The 20,695-nt window shown below is 44.7% G+C and overlaps 1 protein-coding gene across 1 annotated transcript; it reads right to left on the bottom strand.

Moving 5' to 3' along the window:
- Positions 1-871: 871 nt before the first annotated feature.
- KLF16 (KLF transcription factor 16) lies at positions 872-19,942 on the bottom strand. The gene is made up of 2 exons (XM_063290761.1): positions 19,406-19,942; positions 872-4,502 (listed from the first exon to the last, which is right to left on the bottom strand). The coding sequence occupies exons 1-2, from the start codon at positions 19,791-19,793 to the stop codon at positions 4,204-4,206; spliced, it is 687 nt and encodes a 228-aa protein (XP_063146831.1). The 5' UTR covers positions 19,794-19,942; the 3' UTR covers positions 872-4,203.
- Between the last annotated feature and the right edge of the window lie 753 nt (positions 19,943-20,695).

Genomic DNA, 20,695 nt, shown 5'->3' with positions numbered 1-20,695 from the left:
AAGACAGGGCTTGCCAGTGGGTTCTGTCAGCAGCCGCAGCTTCTAGGTCCCTTGGCTGGATGTCACAATGGTGTAGGGTTTCCTTCACAGCATCTTGCGTGGATGACCTCAAGGTCTCTTCTCGGTCTCCAGTACGCATACAGCAGCGTTTCTCAACCTTGCAACTTTAAGAAGTGTGGACTTCAGTTCCCAGAATTCCCTAGCCAGCATTTGCTGGCTAGGGAATTCTGGGAGCTGAAGTCCACACATCTTAAAGCTGCCAAGGTTGAGAAACACTGCCATAGACCAACTGGCGAGGCATACGGTGGTCGCCATTCTGATGACGTGTCCCACTCACTGCATCTGGGCTCTGATGATCGGACTCAATGCTGATTGAAAAAATATTGTTGATAACCCTACAGAGACTGAAGCTGTGTCTTGCACAGCCTTTTCAAGACCTGGCATCTTCCAGATATGTTCAGATGCAGCTCCTAGAATTGCTCAGTGTGGAACTTCCAATGGGGTTGCTACTTTTGAATTCTAAGATATGGTCCCAATGTATCTGGAAGGCACCTGGTTAGAGAAGGCTGAGACACTGATAACTCAGTTAGGCTCCAGCTCCTATCGAAGTGATGCTCATTGGCCCATTTTGCCCCCCCACACACAAAAAGTTATTAAAAATTAGGAGTGAACTTTTAGTAAACTACACTGTGACTTATTTTTTTAACAAATAAGCAAAAAAAAAAAGCCAGGGATACCTCTATGATTTGTAATTTTAATTTTAATGATTTGATGTCATGTATTGCTTATTATTATTTTAATAGCAATTCCCTAGGACTGAGGCGGTGGGTAAGTCGCATAAATAAATTTTAAATCTCTTCACACACCCAGGTTAAAGAGAAGAGCCTGTTTTTGTTTTATTTAAAAATAGAACAGGGAAAATACACACACAAAATGGTGCACCAAATTTCAGTGCTTATTATTAAAAATACAGATCTGGAGAAAATGAAAACAACTCCTTCTCAACAAAAACACAGCACACAACAGCATGCAACAGATACACTGATCAAGATACAGGGATGGATTTTACAGCAGGGATCCACTGGAGTATAAATACATGTACATAATCATATAAAATAAATGCATCTGAAAAACCATTTTCATCACTTCTCCATCTAGCAATTACAAGAGAGGTTCTGGGATCATAAACCTGTAAAAATCATGGTAGACTGGCAAGGGTGGGGGCTGTTTGTAAGAGGCTTATTTCTTACTTACATTATTTTTCCCTCTCCCTGTAGCCAATATCTGAGTACAGGAGACAATCCATTACAAAGGCATGGAGGAAGGATAAAGAGGGGATCTTTTGTTCTAATAAAAAAAATAGCATCTCCACCAAAATCAGAATTCTCCTCTAACTTTGGAAGTGCAACATAACTTGATTTCTTTCTACAAAAATATCCACGTTCCAGCAGTAAGAACAAGCTTTCATTCTTATTTCAAAAGAAAGAAAATATACTTCCCCTTAATAAAATATCAGTCTGGTTATATATTCTAACACAGGAAGGATGGGTCCTTTTTAGATATATCTATCTACCTATAAAAAAATCAATTGCCTAGTGACACGTATGGGACAAAGTACCTGTTCATCTTAAAAGTACTCTTGGAACACATCAGAAATCCTAAATAGGCACCCAAAGCTTCTAGGGCAGAAGTTATTCAAGCAAAAGAAGACATCTAACCTCTTTTCTATTTTCCTCCAGTGCCAGGACACAAAATAATGGCCTTAAAGTTACGGGAAAGCACATTCGTGTTGAATGTTAAGAAACCCTTCCTTATGTTAACAGCAATATCAGCCTGGAACCAAAGATCAAAAGCACTCGTGGGCTCTGTGCTGGATATCTTCAAGCAGAGGCCGGGCGAGTGTCATTGAAGATTGCTTTCCTTTGGTTTCTTGCAATGGAGAGCAGGATGAACTCATTGGCCCCAGTGGCTCCTTCCAATACTGTAAGTTCTCTCTCCTGCCATTGCTTTTGACTACTGGAAATCCATAAGGCCTAGAATCAATGGGGTCCTGAGTTCAAATAAATAGAGGCATGGGCAGTGCATCCTGGAATCAGTCCACCAGGCTGGATTTGAAGACACAAGATTTGTGTGACATCTTTAATGCTACCCCAGTTGGATTCCTATTTCAAGTCAAACCAGCTGGATGTTATTTCCTAGGCTACTTTGCAAACATTCTCCTATCCCCAATTCCCATTCCACTTACCCCAATTGCTTTGTTACCCCACTGTCCTAATCCAATGATCCTCAGCCAATCCCTCCCCTCCCAGATTGGGAACTCTAGAAGCTGGAATCCAATGCAAGTGAAAGATGCTGTCTGGGTTAGCCTGCAGATGACGTTGTTACCAAGGGCAAGACTCACTGACATGGCAACATATTCCCTTCTGTGTTTTTTCTCCCCATCTCCATCTATTGCTATCCCATGAAACATCTAAATGGTACCTCTGCCCAGGTCTCTTTATTCCATTCCACCTTATTTGCAAGGACGTGAATGGTGACAGCTTGGCTTGTTCTCAAAATGCAAGGGGAAAGAGGGCCGTGCCTGCATAAATGGATTTACATTTTCAGAAGCAGAGCACAGAAAGAAATCAAGGGTGCCTTTATGTAGGAGCCAGTTCTCAGCAGGTCAAAAGCAAACAGCCTGATAACTAGACCAGCAGCTTCACGCCAGCTACACCATATGGGCACCAGAAAGTAAAGCTTGATTCCACTATACACAAACCTTGCATTAAATACATAGCAATCACTGAAATTCTTTCATCGTGGCTGCATTAGTTTTTCTACAATAGATCTACTTACTGGAGCTTTGTGTCTTTGAATGTCTGCTTGGGCCTGCTCCCAGCCTAGCATTGTTGAGAGACATCTGACAGCTTACAAGGAACCACCATCATCCAAAGCATCAAAGCATCCACTTTTAAACAAAGAACACACACACACACACTTGTCTGGTGTACAGCTGCGCAGAGCAGTTGCCACAGCCCACGAAAGGGAGAAAAAGTGCTTTTAGGTGTCCTGAGTCATACTAAAAATCCCATTCTTCTCAGGTTTAGTTCATCCATGTGCAGACCATTCAGACAATATACCCAAACTTTACCTGGTCAACTACATTCTATATTAAAAGGAATAAATACTTATTTTACCAAAAAAAAAACCGAACACAAACCCTGAAACAGATACACCCGTAGATACAGGTCCTCATCTTTCTTTCCGTAAGAAAAGGTGGACCTGGGAAAAATATACAGTATCAGGTCCCAAAGTTAATTACCGACACCCAATTTCCCCGTGGGAAAAAAGAACCATCTCCCACTTTTGCTTCAGTCCTAGTGTCAAAGGGCCTACATCAACTTGGACATTCCCCAGGAAGATGGTTTGGAGGCAATCAATTTAGGCTGGGGGTGGGGAGACAAGACAGAAAAACATGATCTCTTACATCTTGCTGTTAGCACTGATGGCTAAGGATGGACCCTCCTTATTCAGAGGCAATTTAATCCTGATTATCGAATGCAAGGGGACCAACAGCATGGACAGCAATTTCCACCGTATTCTCTTTCTAAATGCAAAGAGTCCATAGGTTGCTCAAAGAGAGAGGCTTAAAGCTAAGTGAAACTTGGACAAGGGTCTTTCATTCCTGAGGACTACAGCAAAAATCAGCATTCCCATCTGCATGTTCCAGAAAGTTGACTGGAAATGGATGAGCTGAACATTTCCAATGATACCAAGCACAGACCCTGGAAAAAAGTCTCTTTACAGCTGGGAAACTGAGGCAAAGTGATGGTGGGACTATCTGTTTGACCAAGGGCTAGAAAATCATCTGCTAGGCACTGACTGGGGGTCGGAGGGGGCCTCTTTCCAAAGGAACGTCAACAAGGTTTAATCAAGCCTGCTGGTGTGGTTGCTACAGATCCTGCCACCATCAGCCTAGGTGGGATGGGAATGTGCACAGAGGTTATAGCTTGAAAGCAAGCAGGGAGGGGGACCAGTATTCTAATCAAAATGCCCACCAAGCACAAGGAGGGGCTGTTTCCACAATAAGGCATGTTAAACCATAACTGGAAGTGATGGGGAAGCCAAGATTTTGAATCAAAAAATGCCTCTGAAATAGTACCTGGTCGCCCCCTAGAGGCTGGGCCTGGGAAGGACAAGTAGCAGGGTGGAATGCCCCCTTTAAGGGGCGGGGCTGTCAGAGGCGGGGCTCCCAGGGGCGGGGCTTCCAGCCAAGCTGCTGCCAGCTGAGTCAGTAGGGGAGGCCCTGTAGCAGTCAGACCTTCGGACCATGCCTGGCTGGAAAGCAGGGTGGCGGCGGGCATGCTTGGTCAGGTGGTCACTCCGCATAAACCGCTTCTCACAGAGTGGGCAGGCAAACCGCTTCTCGCCAGTGTGGGTGCGGAAATGGCGGGCCAACTCATCCGAGCGTGCAAACCTTTTCTGACAGCCGGGCCAATTGCACGGAAACGGACGCTCGCCTGCAAGGAGAAAACAAGGTGGGGAGAGAGACAAGTTACTCTGGATGGTTATTTTGTTCTCAGGAGCTGGTGGTAGAACCTCCATGTGCAAAAGCAATCTATCTCTGAAGACCAGATTCCAAACATGGAACATCCTCCCCAGATGCCCCTGGCTGGCTGCAGCTGGACACCAGGTGCCAGAAAAGATCCACTAAGGTAATGTTTAGAGTTAAATGGAACTGCCATACCAAAGGCAAATAAGTATATAGGTAGTACTCGCTTAATAACCATTTGTTTAGTGATGGTTATGACTTACGATCGGTCTGTGCACTTACAACTGTCACAGTGTCCCCGCAGTCATGTGATTGTGATTTAGGTGCTTGGCAACCAAATCACATTTACAACTGTCGCAGCATCCCACTGTCATGTGATCACCATTTTCAACCTTCCCAGCTGGCTTCTGGCAAGCAAAATTAATGGGGAACCGCGTGATTTGCTTAACAACCATAGTGATCGCTTAACGGCCACCACAAAAATGGTCATAAAATCGGGTCAGATTCGCTTAACAACTGCATCACTTAGCAACCAACGTTCCGGTCCCAACTGAGGCTTTTAAGCTAGGACTACCTGTAATACAATCCAAACAGAAGTCCTACAGTATATGGCAATGAAAAGCTTCAGCAAATTAACAGGTTCGCTGTCACATAAGCTGTTCATTATTTATTTCCTCTTAATCCTAGTAGAGCCCAGAGGATTTTACAGGGAGGGAAGCAAATTAAACCATCAGCCATGGTTAGCAAGCAAGTACCACAGACATTAAGGACAACCTTCATTTTAAAACAAACAAAACGAGTAACAAGAAAATGTAAAGGGGATCTGCCCGGGAGTAGATGGCTGAACATGCAGGACTTTGTGTCATGAGTAAGGATGGCGAGCAGGGGGCTCCCATCCAGGCTGTAAAGCGCATGCGTAGTACTGAGGAATTAGGTGGCCATTCCAAGAGACACAGATCGGGACCGCCTTAGTCCTTGGGGTTTCTATGTCTGGGTTTCTCCCACACTTCTTCAGTTTGTTAGGATTCTCTGTTATGTAGCAGTAATAAAACACTAGAGACCTATTCCTTGTCTCAGCGTGGTTCCTGGCTGTTAGGACACTTTGTGAGTTTTCCGAAAGAAGGTTGGGGGTGAGGATGAAGGGACAGAGCTTTGTAACTGAGATGCTATCACTTAGAACAGTCTTTTCCAACCTTGGCAACTTTAAGGTAAGTGGACTTCAACTCCCAGAATTCCCTAGCCAGCATGGCAATCATTACACCTAGGTTGAAAAACACTAACTCACATAACAGTGTTTATCAACCTTTTTTCACCCATGGCCCCCTTCCAACCTTGTTTTTTTTCCTGTGGCCCATGAGAGGGCTCCAATCAAGTTACCGTACAACCCCCAGACCAAGAGGCTGAAAGCTTTCCTTTGATATTTACACAGTGTTAGTTTATTATACAAAACATATACTTCTACTGTGTTAAACCTAATATATGCACCAAAGGTACTTATCTGTGCCTAATTAGACTTATACACGGTAATGGTATAATATAAAGTAACAGTGTTTAACAGTTGTAAGTTTCCTTTTCCCCCTGAATTATCCTACTTCAGACACATGATGCAAAGACCCAGCTCTCATGAAAGGTGGAAGGAAAGGGGGGAAGATCTGCAGCAATGTGGATGGACTCAGTGGGTGCACCATTGGAAGAGCTGAAAGACCAAGTTCAGGACACATAGTCCTGCAGGAAATCCACCGATGTGGTCACTAAGAGTCAACACCAGCTTGATGGCACATCAATCAGTCTTCCTCTCTGCTTAACTGCCCACCATTTGCAGCAATAAAAGCAGTATTATCACCATCTTTTCCCAGCCTCGTGATAGCTTCCTTTTACTTTTACTCTGGCTCTCAGTCCTTAACAGTTGGTAGGAAGGAGGAAACAATTACTTGTTGCTGGCTGGAGCTGGTCTGCATCTTCGGAAGGCTTGGAAGGCTCTGCTATTCTCTTCTCAGCTGTAGTAGCTTCCAAGTCACTTTGTTCACTCCACCAACTGTTTTGGTCTCACCTCCTCCACACACAACTGCCTGCTGTAGCTCTCCGACCCTCTCTTTCTTTCTTTCTTCCTCTCTTCCTTTCCCTCCCTCCCTCCTTCCTTCTTTTCCTTCCACCCACAGCCTTCAGCCTCCCTCTTTTACCTCCCTGCAGTACAGCTGTGGTCCTTTGCTCCCTCTAAAGTCCCAGGAAACAATCCATAAGAAAGGAACACAATTCATAAGGAAGGAAAACTCATATCGGCAGCCTTGGGGCTTTCCTTCCACAGGTCCCATCACAGATATGGACATGGGACAGTAACTGGTACATTTTCTGGTGTCAACAAGACAGTATTTACAGTACAATACACTTTGCTTTTCCGTGGCCCCCTCAGCATGTGCCGTGGCCCCTGTTAAATATCCTATGGTCCCCAGGGGTCCACACGGCCCCTGGTTGAGAACCGCTGACTTAGAAGGCTCTACTCCTCACTGCAACAGGATAGTAATTATTTTTCCATATATAAGGACAGTCTAGCTTTCAATATGAGATGTCACTGTTTGGGGATAAATAGGACATCACTGGCCTTCTGCCAGTCCCTTGGAAATATGTGATTCCCTGTCAGATGCCGTACATTTCAGCTGAGCCATAAGAACATCTGGAGAGGGAGGGTGAATCACCAACTGATCACAACAGTTAAACAGGGCAGCCATGAAGAGGGCCAGTCTCCCTCCAAATCTTTGTGCTATGGACCAACTATCAGAAGTGACTTCCTCCAGCGGTGTGTTATTAGTCGTATTGGAACCAGAATGCTATATAGATCAGCGTTTTTCGAACTTGGCAACTTCAAGATGTGTGGACTTCAGCTCCCAGATTCTCCAGCCAACATGCTGGCTGGGGAATTCTGGGAGTTGAAGTTCACACATCTTCAAGTTGCTGAGGTTGAGAAACACTGTTTTAAAGAATCAAGTCAGCACAGGCGTAAGTTCACAAAAAGGCTTGAGAAAATACATCAAGAAATGTTCTACACCATGAGATGCAAGTTTGCATCAGAAAAAGAGTATAAATCTGTGAGATAGCAACATCTCACAATTAAAAACATGAAAATTTGCTTTCTTCAGGGCATGCTGGCTGGAGAATTCTGGGAGCTGAAGTCCACCCATCTGAAAGTTGCCGAGGTTGAGAAACACTGCTTCAGGGCATAGAAGAATATTGAACTTGTCAGAAGCTACAGACCAAAAATAAGAGAATGTTACATTGCTGCAGCTTAAATGCTTTCAATTTTGTATACTGGCTGCAGTATTATTCCTTTTCACATGTAGCTGTACTTCAGCATAGTACAGGGTCATAGCAGAACAAGCTTTTTGTGGAGTCCTTGGTGCTCTCTGAGCCTTGTTGCTTTCTTGCAGACGTTTCGTTGCCAGACTAGGCAACATCTTCAGTGCAAAGTGGGAGCGGGCCTTGCTCTCAGTTTATATACCGTGGCTTGCCCTGCTTGTGTTGGTGGGGGTGTTGTTCTCTCCTTGGGAGTTCCTTGATTGGGCTGTTGTTTGCTGCTTGGTTGATTGCCTGAGTTGATAGTTCCTTGATTAGGGTGTATTGTGCTGTTTGATGGTCCATCTGGTGTTAATCCTAGTGTTGATTTTTGCATATCTGGGTGTTGATTGCTGGCAAGGGAGTGTACTGGTTTTTGGCTTTTCTATTCTCTCTTTTGAATGGTATGTAAATGTTGTTTACCTCTATGTGTCTCTTGATGGCTGCTTTGTCTGAGTGCCAGGCTTCCAGGAATTCTCTGGTGTTTTTGGATGTGGCTTGGTTTAGGATGCTCACAGTTTCCCAGTTGAAAGTATGGTTGAGTCTGTCCATATGTTGTGAGATGAAGGAGCTCTCATCGTGTCTTCTGACTGCTAGTTGGTGTTCGTGGATGCGCTCTGCTAGTCTTCTGCCTGTCTGTCCTACACAGTGGCCGTTACAGTCTTTGCATTGTATGTTGTAAATAACTCCTGTTTTTTCTTCTTGGGCTATTGGGTCTTTTGGGTTACTTAATATGTTTTGAAGAGTTTTAGTTAGTTTATGTGCTACGGTGATGCCATGTGGTTGTAACAGTCTGTTGGTGGTTTCTGAGATGTTTCTGATGTATGGCAGTGTTATCCCTTTCATAGTTTCTATTGGTTGGGTTGTAGTGGGTTGGGTGGTGAGGCATCAACAGACACATAGAGGTAAACAACATTTACATACCATTCAAAAAAGACACTAGAAAAGCCAAAAGACCAGTACACTCCCTTGCCAGCAGTCAACACCCAGTTATGCAAAAATCAACACTAGGATTATATAAACTGAGAGCAAGGCCCACTCTCTCTTCGCACTGAAGATGTTGCCTAGTCTGGCAGTGAGACGTCTGCAAGAAAACAACAAGGCTCACAGAGCACCAGGGACTCCACAATTCAACCCTGGGCTACAAATATTCACTTCGATTGGTACCACAAGCTTTTTGTCTAATAGATTTGATTCATCATTCATTCTGAAGGCTGGCCCTTACTCAGATTAACTAAGCCAAGTGTCACTATCAACCAACAGATACTGTACTGCCACAGCTGTATATTTTGCTTGATATGGCCTATTTTTCTATTACAGAATTATTTCCATTTCATTTCCTATTCTTAAAGAGCAGGTTTCTCTGACTTGAAAAAGAGGTCTTCTCCAGATGTTCAGTCTGATAAGGGAGGTTTCGATGCCCAGGACAGAACTGTTCATTTGGGCAAATGGATGAGTTAGTTACTGACAAGAGTCCAGATGTCAGAAAGCCAACTGCTATTTGTTTGTTTGTTTATTTAAAATATTTATATGGCCGCTCACCTTAAAACCAGACTCTGGGCGGCTCACGACCAAAAGACAAAACAATATGTACAAGCAGTAAAAACAGAAAACCATAAAACTATTTGCAAAGTTTTATTTAAAAATTGGGCTCTTTAGCTTGGAATAAAGAAAGGTAAGGAGAGAAAATATGGAGGAAGATAAAATTCATGCATGGCACAAATAATGGGGAAAAACAGAGATCCCTTTCTAGCATGCTTGCACTCGTTTTTCTGTTATTATCACTAGCAGTCCACTGTTCCAATAATAACCTGCAAATCAGCATTATCTTTTACGCAATCTGATTCTCTGGTGCCCTCCTTCAGTTCACTGGAGGAATCCAGGATGACAGAAAGAGTCCAGTTTTCCAATGGTACAAACGGCTTTATTACTGTTGTGGTTATTAGCGTGATTAAAAGCAATGCTGGCAGTAATTAAGCACAACTTTCCACGTCTCCCTAATCTCAGTCTTTTAAAAGGAGAGGTTCTTTGGGCCCTAATGCAATTCAATGGAGCTTCTCCCTATATTGATTCTAAGCTTCGTATTGCACCTTTATTTGTACAATTCAAGGTGGTGTACCTAATGGTCTCACCTCCTATTTCTCTAAAGCAGTGTTTCTCGACCTTGGCAACTTTAAGATGCGTGGACTTCAACTCCCAGAATTCCCTAGCCAGCATGGTTGAGAAACACTGCTCTAAAGCAACAACCCTATGAGGTGGGTTGGGCTGAGAAAGAGGGACTGGCTCAAAGTCACTCAGCCAGCTTCCATGTCTAAGGAAGGACTAGAATTCACAGTTTCTTCATTTCTAGCCCAGGACCTTAGTTGCTACATCAAACTAGCTCTCTGCAGGTCTTTGCTTCATTTTTACCTCATTCTAATCAGCTTCTGTTCTGACAGATTGTGCTGCTGTACACAAATGATTCTGCCATAGCCCTGTGTAAGAACACCCAGCGCTCACAAGAGGTTTTAGGTGGGCTTATTTCATTCCAATTGGTTCCACACTGAGTCATTTGCCTGGCTCTACCCTCAAGCTGGTTTCCAGGGGAAAAATAAAGCAAATTCTATGAGCTTATTAAAATTGCTCCGTGTAAGTTTTGAAACATGGAGAACTGATCTTTCTTTCCAATCTGGCCTCCTTTTTTAGCTCTACAGTATTCCATGTTGTAATGGAGTAATACCAACTAAACAAACATTTTTCTGATTAGTGATGCTGAATATGAATGCTTACAATTTTGTATTTCTCCTTAAGATTTTGTGTGTGTGTTTGTGTGAGAGAGGGAGGGAGTGGGGGAGGAAGGGAGGGAGAGAAGGACTGCAATCCCTTTAGTTATGTTTGCTTCTGCAGAAAGGTCCCCAGATGGGAGAAAGTCACTGGAGGAAGAAGGTGATGGATCTTCTCTGATGGCGCAGGACCAATGTTTGAGCACTAAAAATTTAAAAGAGCAACGAAGCAAAGGCTGCCCATGCGGGAATTGAAATGCATGTGCATTTCTCTCTGTTTCATTTCTCAACTCCCCAAAATCAGGTTCTTAAAGAGATTGCTGGCTTTCATTTACAGCAGGTGTCCATGAACAGGATAAAATGGATAACTTGCAAAAGGAAGTTGAGATGCTTAGAATAAACTGGGTGTAAGGAAAAGGGACCAAACAGGAAAATTATTTCTGTTGCTAATTAATTCTTTATAATCAAGGGAGGAGGAAGGAGTATTAGGGAAGTTCCCTGCCCTGAGTTATTTGTAAAAATAATAAAGGTGGGATAAAAATTAAATAAAGTAACTAAAGTGCCCCCACTCTGAGACAGCTGTGTCATATCCCTTAGCTGCTAGACCAAGCTACCATTTTAGTCAAGGTGTTCTGCCATGTTGTCAGGCTGGTGGTGGGCCACAAATGGACTACGATCATGAGAATTCAGCAGTACATTCATACAAGAAGCCAGTCTCTGAGGTTACAGCACAGCTAAAAATGTAGATCACACTCGCAAAGACTTAGCAACGCACGTTGCCATGCCCGCTGGAAATTACACTGAAGTAAATGAGAATTATTTCCATTGTAATGGCAGAAATCTGAACTTTGAAAGAAGAAACCTGCTTTGGGTGGCATGATTTTTTTACGGTATGATAAAGTGAAAGTAAATGTAGTTTTTAAGAATCATTACCTGAGAAATCTGTTATTAAGAATATAGGACAAATATAAACCTAGACTTTGCCCAAAGATATCATTGTTGACATCCACTCAAGAAGCCTTCTACAGAAGAGAAATGGCAGATAAAGAATGACGGTTAACGTATGAGAATTTATTAATACAAGAGAAGGAAGAAATTAAGATGAAGACAAGGGAACAATAAGCCAGAGAAGAACACTCTTTTCAATGGTTTTCTTATCATCAGATGAAAGAGAGGTTTAAAATGGAAAAAAGGACAAGCAGAATTGAGAAGAACAAAACTGAATTTGAAATAGAATAATGTATAAATGATGATCATATAACAGCTAAAATGTATAAATTGTTACTATGATTTGAAACAGAAGATGAACAAGTTAAGGGCTGTATGGTGAAATGGGCTGCAAATCTGGGTTACAATACAAACACGGATATAGGGAGAAAAATGTGGGGAACAGGCATTACATTTACATTGTGCTATAATTTAAAAGAGAACTTTTATAAAATGATGTACCGATGGTATATGACACCAGCTAAATTGTCTAAAATGTATAAAGGAATATCAAATCAACGTTGGAAGTGTGAAAAGGAAGAGGGGACTTTTTATCATGCATGGTGGACTTGTGAAAAAGCAACAAAATCTGGGTTACAAATCCATACAACGATGCAAAAGATATTACAACTAATATCATGACGAAACCAGAATTATTCTTACTTGGTTTTATGGACAAGGAATTAGAAAAGAAATATGGGGAATGAATATGGTGACTGCGGCAAGATTATTGCATGTAAAAAGTTGGAAAAGTAATGAAATGCCTACAATGGAAGGCTGGATTATAAAATTAACTGAACTTGCACAAATGGCAAAGCTAACAAGTTTGGTCAGAGAAAAAATGATAAAAGACTTTTTTGAAAGACTGGAAACCTCTTAAGGACTTTTTGTGGAAAGAAAAAAAGTGAATTTATGATTTCGAGATTTGGGGTTTTTTTTTAATCGTATGGCATAGCAGTTCGGTATTCATGCTGCTTTTTCTTGCTGGAGATTGGGGGAAAGTTTAAGACGATAACCACTCGATAGAAAGAAGGGTGGAAGGCACAATTGTATGGTTTTTTTTAAAATAAGAAATCTATTTCTTATTTTCTATCTTTGTTCTTGTTTGTTTTGTATATTTTACTACACTGAAAAATTCCTTATATATCTATATATCTATATATATAGATATACACACACATATACACACACACACACATACGTATATATATATGAGATATATATATGGGAGCTTCCCCTAAAGGTTAGAAGATTGTGTAACTGATAACTATTTTTTTCAGGTTCAGAATTAGCAGTAATAAAAGAAAACCCAAATCTAACAAAAACAGGGGGCAGATTGAAGCACTGGGGTTGTTAAAGGTTTAATGTTAGGTTTTAATGAAATATCTGATGGGTGCAGAAAGCAGTGGCAAACCAAGGGATCCAGTTCCCTTCAATTATGCTTGTGGGCAGTTCTGCAGAGAAGTCCCGATGGGAGCAGGTTGGTCTCAGCAGGTGGTGGATTTTATGTGACTAGACAGGACCTTTTTTCTTTTCTTGTTTTTCAGCACCAAAAAAAAGGTCAGAGCAATGAGGAGGATGACCAGGAAAGGAGGAAAAAGAGGTGTCTGCTTAAAGCAAAATCTGCCAATGTGGAAACTGCAATGGGTGTAAATTTTCCTGTGTTCTTTCTCAGGGAAAAAGATGGGTTCTTAAACAAGGAGAACTCTGCATAGAGTTTGTATATTACTTTGATTACATGCAAGAATTCCATTTTCAAAAAGCCAAGAAGCTCCTGGCTGTTTTTGCATATACATACATCTTCTTTATCACACTGACAACAAAGGCCCGCATAGTTAAAGCAATGGTGTTCCCTGTAGTAACATATGGCTGCGAGAGCTGGACCATAAGGAAGGCCGAGAGAAGGAAGATCGATGCTTTGGAGCTGTGGTGTTGGAGGAAAATTCTGAGAGTGCCTTGGACTGCAAGAAGATCCAACCAGTCCATCCTCCAGGAAATAAAGCCAGACTGCTCACTTGAGGGAATGGTATTAAAGGCAAAACTGAAATACTTTGGCCACATAATGAGAAGACAGGACACCCTGGAGAAGATGCTGATGCTAGGGAGAGTGGAGGGCAAAAGGAAGAGGGGCCGACCAAGGGCAAGGTGGATGGATGATATTCTAGAGGTGACAGACTCGTCCCTGGGGGGGCTGGGGGTGGTGACGACCGAGAGGAAGCTCTGGCGTGGGCTGGTCCATGAAGTCACGAAGAGTCGGAAGTGACTAAACGAATAAACAACAAACAACATCTTCTTTGCTCTTTTTTTTCCTCTTATTTTTTTTTAATTTGATGGCCACTGTGCTTCAAGAAAAAAAAAATGCGAAGAAAGTTCACCCAAGCTTGACCTGCACTGTGCAGGAATGGCAGTTCTTCCCCATCCCTCCTTGCCTACCCCACGAACACCAGAAGTTGGCTACAACACAACCCTTGCTGGGTGTGACCGCCAAAGGGTATAAATGCTAAGCACCAGCCAGCACCACTAATCTAGTCAACCCGTTTGCTTGCCTTGATATCAACAAGCAAGGGCCAACTGGAGAAAACGAGAAAGGGGGGAAACTCACATTTTTCTCCAAAAAGAGCAAGTGTGCATTGCATAAAACCGCAAACTCTGATATGGAGAGGATTGACCCAGATGATATGATCCAGTAAACATCTGACACTTTTCTGGCATAGCATTTTAGTGTATCTAAGTAGATTCACAGAGAAACCTTTAAATATGTTAATGTGAATGCTGAATGATATATCAAAGCTTTGGAACTTGACTGTCTGTGAGGAATCAGGGTTTTACCGTGTATGTTGTTGTTGATTCATTCAGTCGCTTCCGACTCTTCGTGACTTAATGGACCAGCCCACACCAGAGCTTCCTCTCGGTCGTCAACAACCCCAGCTCCCCCAGGGACGAGTCCGTCACCTCTAGAATATCATCCATCCACCTTGCCCTTGGTCGGCCCCTCTTCCTTTTGCCCTCCACTCTCCCTAGCATCAGCATCTTCTCCAGGGTGTCCTGTCTTCTCATTATGTGGCCAAAGCATTTCAGTTTTGCCTTTAATATCATTCCCTCAAGTGAGCAGTCTGGCTTGATTTCCTGGAGGATGGACTGGTTTGATCTTCTTGCAGTCCAAGGCACTCTCAGAATTTTCCTCCAACACCACAGTTCAAAAGCATCGATCTTCCTTCGCTCAGCCTTCCTTATGGTCCAGCTCTCGCAGCCATATGTTACTACGGGGAACACCATTGCTTTAACTATGCGGACCTTTGTTGTCAGTGTGATGTCTCTGCTCTTAACTATTTTATCGAGATTTGTCATTGCTCTTCTCCCAAGGATTAAGCGTCTTCTGATTTCCTGACTGCAGTCAGCATCTGCAGTAATCTTCGCACCTAGAAATACAAAGTCTTTCACTGCTTCTACATTTTCTCCCTCTATTACCATGTATGAGGGTGGCTAAAAGAATAATCTTGAAAAATTGGAGAAGTGGCATTTTTCCAGATGTTAAAGATCAGCTTTTGGAATTTTTTAACTTATCCACCCTGGAGAAAGCAAGATTTTCCACTAATCAAAGGGTTAAGCAATATGTTCTTCTCCTGTATAGATTTTACGATATTTTACAATAATATTTTGTATCTCATTATACTATAATATTATGTCGTACTTTAGTAAACCAGTGACTATCTTTAAGTTTAATATATAAGATAGACCTTTCTTGTTTGTTTGTTTCATTTTCTCTCTCTCTCTCTCTCTCTCTCTCCCTCCTTTTTCTGGTTTTTTAATTATTTTTAAAGGATTATTTAGTTTAACTTCATTATTGTAGTGCATCTTGGTATTTTGCCTATATTTTGTATGCTTCTAAAATAATGAATGAAAAAAGAAAACAAAAGAAAAACTCCCACATCATCACCAATGGGATAAGAGATTTCCTGGCACAAGGAAGGAAGTTGGGAAAACAAAAACATGTTTTGAAACACGATATGTGGAAAAGTAGGAAAGTAGGATTAGGAAATTTTTAGGACGATTGTTTTAAAAAAAAAAAAAAAAAAAGACTAGTGCCATGAAGAAAAGTTAACTTTGTTTATTTTTTTTTCAAATTTATATAGCCTTCTACCTCACAAACAAGCGACTCTGGGCAGCGTACAAAGAGCTAAAAACAATCAATAAATACATTAAAATATTAAAAAAACCAACTAAAACCAAGAATAAAAGATGAATGGATGTTACAATAAGGGAACCATCTCATAGTTCATCCATCCCCTGAACCTTCATTTATTGTTCAACCCAGTGAAAGATTGCCTTTTGAAATTTGTTTGGAAGGAGAAAGAGGATTTTGGTGGATAGAGTGTGGAAATTCTGCTCTTATTTAATTTCAAGGTGGCCGAGGGGGGGAAGAAAAAGTGAGAAATTGCTGGGCAGATTTTCATCCAGCATTAATGCACACACACTCGTAGCCAGACATCTGCCAGATGCAAACAAATGCTGTGGAAATCAGGAGCAGAGGATGAAGGAGGAACAAATCAAAGAAAAGCCCACGTTTGGCCCCAACAGTTGTTTTAGTCCTGGAACGGAGCTCACATTTCTTTCATGCGCAAATCCACTTTTCCACTAAACTTTCTGCAACTCAGTAGCTTAATGCGGGGAAGGGAGGACCCTGCCTCATCCTGGTTGCTGTCATTAAATCACAGAGTGTACATTTTGTTCCTGCTACTTGCCTTCAGCCCAAACTCAACTAGCTATACTTCTGCAGTCCATGTGAAAAAGACCTCATTTCAATCTCCAGCTGAAGAGGATTTTCATGAGGGGACAAGATCAGTTTTGAATTTGGGGAACAGCACATAACTACAAAGACCAAGGCAACAAAGTACTAAAATTACTTCAGTTACGTCACATGTAGGCATGGTGTGCGCACACATATATGGCTCTATGCCTGCAACCTAAACAACTGGAATACAGGCAGCCTTCGCTTAACGACCACAATTGGGACCGGAATTTTGGTTGCTAAGCAAAGCGGTCATTAAGTGAATCCATCCCAATTTTACGACCTTTTTGAGGCAGTTATTAAGCGAATAACTATGGTTGTTAAGCGAATCACCACGCTTATTAAGCAAATCCTGTGGTTCCCCATTGATTTTGCTTGCTGGAAGCCAGCTGGCAAGGTTGAAAATAGTGATCACATGATCGCAGGATGCTGCAACGGTCGTAAATGCAAACTAGTTGCCAATTGCCCAAATCATGATCATGTGACTGTGAGGACATTGCAGCGGCTATAAGTGCGAGGACTGGTCATAAGTTGGATTTAGCACTGTCGTAAGTCCGAACCATCACTAAATGGTTGGTCATTAAGTGAGGACTGCTTGACCTACTGCTCACTTCAAGCCTCAAAGCGTTTCGTTTTTCCCACTTATCACTCTCCCATTTCATATCCAGTACCCTACTGCCCAGTGCCTTTGCAATACTCTGCAATATTGTCCTTTGGTTGTCTTCTAAAAGTTGGAATAACTTAATGCCCAAATCTATGCACATGGAACAGGCTTCCACAGGTGGAGGATGGCTGGCTGATGCAAGGCAGCAAGGTCCTGTGCGCTTAAGAGCTCATAAATGCAGTCACGTGCCAGCTTCAGCAAGTTTGGAGAAACCACCAACTTTAAAGAAGATAGCATCTGGGCAAAGAAAGCCTCTCCTGCACTGGTTAAAAAAAAATCAAGCTTTTATGCCTTTGCCTACACAATCCTGCCAGCTGCTTAGCCCAGTTATCCGCCCACCAGAGGATTAAGGGCACCAAACATAGCTGACACAAAACAAGCAGCAGAGGTTTCTCCTGGCACAAAGGAACCCTGCTATCAAAATTCATCCTTTTCTCAGCCCCATCTCCTTTTACACATACAGATGAATAAACACTGCCCACATTAGGAACATAGGAAGGCTGCCAGCAAGGCATCCTGGGAGTTGTAGTTCAAGAGAGCCAGAGAGTGCCAGGTTGAGAAGGGTTGCCTGAAAGAGTCCTCCTTTTAGCCCACCCCATTACTGAACTGTCTCACCAACCAGCCTGCCTTATGCAGAAGCTCAGCAGTGTGGAGGGGGGGAGAAAAACAAAGCAATAGATAGCCTCTCATGAACTCCCCCAAGCCACACTGCACTTAACCCTTCTGCACTGGCTTTGCACCTGGTTCTTGAAGGTGCGGAACTGAGAAGTGAATCCCACCAAGCTTGCATCCCCCAAAGGACAGCATCCTTCAGTGGCTGGCCTTCCCAACACTCCTGCAAAGTAGGGTAACGAGCAAGGACTTCTGAAGGTCATCAGTGAATTTCCACAGTGAGGGGGAATTTGAACCAACTCCTGCCCTTCCCAGCTGCTCCAAATCCAACAGTCGGGGCTTCTGGTCACACTGGTCCTTTCCAAGGAGCCCCATTGGGGGCCCAGGGTAGCCAAGCTGAATGGTTTCCTTGGGAGTGAGCTGCCAAGAACACCGCAAGATGCCATACCAAATATTAATCTAGAGCAGTGTTTCTCAACCTTGGCAACTTGATGATGTGTGGACTTCGACTCCCAGTCTGGGTGGGGAATTCTGGGAGTCAAAGTCTACACATCTTCAAGGTGCCAAGGTTGAGAAACACTAATCCAGAGGGTAGACCCCTGGCTCTTCCTCTTGTTATGATTAAACTCTTATTATTTTATCTGCTATCCTTCCTACAAAGCCAAGTTTTCTGCTCTGGCGAGGCGCACTGGCAGGGCAGAGGGGTGATCTTTTTGCAGACACACCCACGCGGCTTCTCTCCTCGCCCCTCTTGCTCCACCCACCCCGGGTGCAGCAATATTTGTACCTCCCTTTGTGTCCCTCTAAAATTGGGGGTGGGGGAGCTGTGCGCGGAGAAGAGGCTCTGGATCTACGGGGATCGGTCCAGGGCTCGATCTCCCTCCCCGTCCCTGGATTAAGTTCCAACGGGGAGGCCCCCACCCCATCAGGCCACCCTAGGTGGCCACACCTCTCCCCGACCGTCCGGCGTAGGCAGCAGAGCCCAGGCTCTGCCAACAAGAGTGGGCGAGATTTGAAGCCAGCAGCCATCTCCAAGGGAACCTCTCGGAAAGGGCGGGGGCTGCAAGCGAGCCAGAAAGACCCCTTCCCTTGCGGGGGCCCCGCGCGCCAGAAAGGCAGAGTCCGCAATTGGAAGCACCCTAGCGAAGGCAACGCCTCCCTGTCGCGCCTGTAGCTCCTTCTACGGTAGCCTGCTTTGGAACGTAGAGGCTCTACTGACCCATCGGCGCGGTGGAGGGGCATGGCCATGATCTGCAAGTAATCTAAGGCTGAAGACCCCCGACCGATCAGGAGGGATCGCCAACGTCTCCCCCGCCCCCTTCCCCCGATCTACTTTCGCTTTCCAGCCGCCCGGCCAACCACGTGGTGCCAGGATCCCCTGGGCGGGGGGCGGCATCTTTATTGGTTTGCAGGGGCCAAGAGGGGGATGACAGCCCGCGGGTCCCGATCCTGAGAAGCAAGGGAGGTTAGGAAAGCGGTCAGCCCCGCGAAAGCCTCCCTCCCGGACCGAGAGGAAATCCGTGCGCCAAAGCGGAGAGAGGCGCGGTCTCCACGTGGGTGGAGACCGAGGGGGGAGGAAGCGGGAACAGGGGTGGCCGAGGGGCCCCGGGGCTTGAGGGATCCGGACTGAGGGCAGCGGAGGAGGTGGAGGTGGTGCTGCGCAGCTTCAGGGCCCCCTGCTGGGGTCTCAGCCAGAAGCAACAGGGGGGCGGGCTTGGCCCGGCTCTTACCGGTGTGCGTCCTGAGATGCGCCTTCAGATGCGAGGATTTGCCGTAGACCTTAATGCAGCCTTGGAAAGGGCACTGGTGCCTTTTAGCCGGGGAGATGGCGGAGAGGCTGGCGGGGCTGTCAGCGCCGGCTTTTTGGGGAAGCTCCCCCGCCTGCGGCAGGACCGGGACGCCGTTTCGCAACTCGCCCCCTCCGGGCGAGGAGGAGCCGCTCCCGCCGCAGTCCGAAAGCGCAGAGCCGGGGCGCACCGGGTGGCGGGCGCTGGGGAGGCAAGGGGGCCGTCCGCCTCGCTCCTCTTTTGAACTGAAGAGGCTGGAGGCCGGGTGGATCAAGGCCCCGCTGGAGATGGACATCAGGCACTCCGCGGCCAGATAATCCAAGCCTGACATGACGCCGCGCCAGAAGCGGGGAGCCGTCGGAGGCGCGTCTTCGAACGGCTCGCCTGGCCTCGGCGGTGAAGATCGGACGCCCGGCCTCCCGAGACCGCGGCTCGCTCTACGGACGCGGCTGCCTCGCCCTGGCGCAACGTGGAGACGGAAGGAAGGGTGGGGGGAAGAGACGCCTGCCTGGTCTCCGCCCAGCCAGGGCGCGTCAAGTTGGAGGGCAGCCGAGGCTGTGGCCGCCCTCCCCGCCGAGTCTCCACCTTCCCGAGGCGGGGGGATGGGGGGAGGGCGCCTTCGGGGTAGGAGGACGTCCGCTTAGGGCTACTAGTCTGGGCCGCGAAAAAGTCCAGACGGGCGCTGGACGGCGCTGGGGATGCTGAATTTGCGCCTGGGTGGGTTGACCGAAGCGAACGTCCGCATCAGGATCAAGGCTGTTATTTTCCTAATCACCCTGTATAGGGGCTGCGGGTGGTCTTAAAAATGCGATTTGATTCGTTAGGAAATGTATTAAGGGCTGCAGCCTGAGATTGCAATGGTAAACTTACTAGTGAATAAGGAGCTGGATACCTAGGGATTTATGACATAGAATCCCAGAATTTAAGAGTTGGGAGGCACTTTGGAGATCATCTAGTCCAGACCTCTGCCCAGTGTAGAAATTCATTACAGCTGTGTTTTTCAACCTTGGCAACTTGTCAGCTTTCCCCATGCTGGCTGGGAAATTCTGGGAGTGAAAATCCACCTGTCTTAAAGTTGCCAAGGTTGAAAAACACTGCATTACAGGATCATCTCTATCTGATAGGATCAGGCGCTATAATTGCAATCCTAAACATGCTGTTGCAATTGAGTGTTTTCTATTCTGCTATTTTGTGATGTGGTTGTTTATTTTTAAGAAAGGTGCTTGCTGAAGA

The sequence above is a fragment of the Candoia aspera genome, chromosome 1 (assembly GCF_035149785.1).
Source record: "Candoia aspera isolate rCanAsp1 chromosome 1, rCanAsp1.hap2, whole genome shotgun sequence".
Lineage (NCBI taxonomy): Eukaryota > Metazoa > Chordata > Lepidosauria > Squamata > Boidae > Candoia > Candoia aspera.
Note: the sequence above shows the minus strand (reverse complement) of the source record. Positions and strands in the feature narration are given on the sequence as shown.

What these genes read in the sequence shown, in the direction of transcription:
- KLF16 (XM_063290761.1), bottom strand. Translation starts at nt 19,793, where the DNA reads ATGTCAGGCTTGGATTATCTGGCCGCGGAGTGCCTGATGTCCATCTCC. An exon ending in GCATCTCAGGACGCACACCG is followed by an intron (nt 4,503 to 19,405) that starts GTAAGAGCCGGG and finishes TTCTCCTTGCAG; the next exon opens with GCGAGCGTCCGTTTCCGTGC.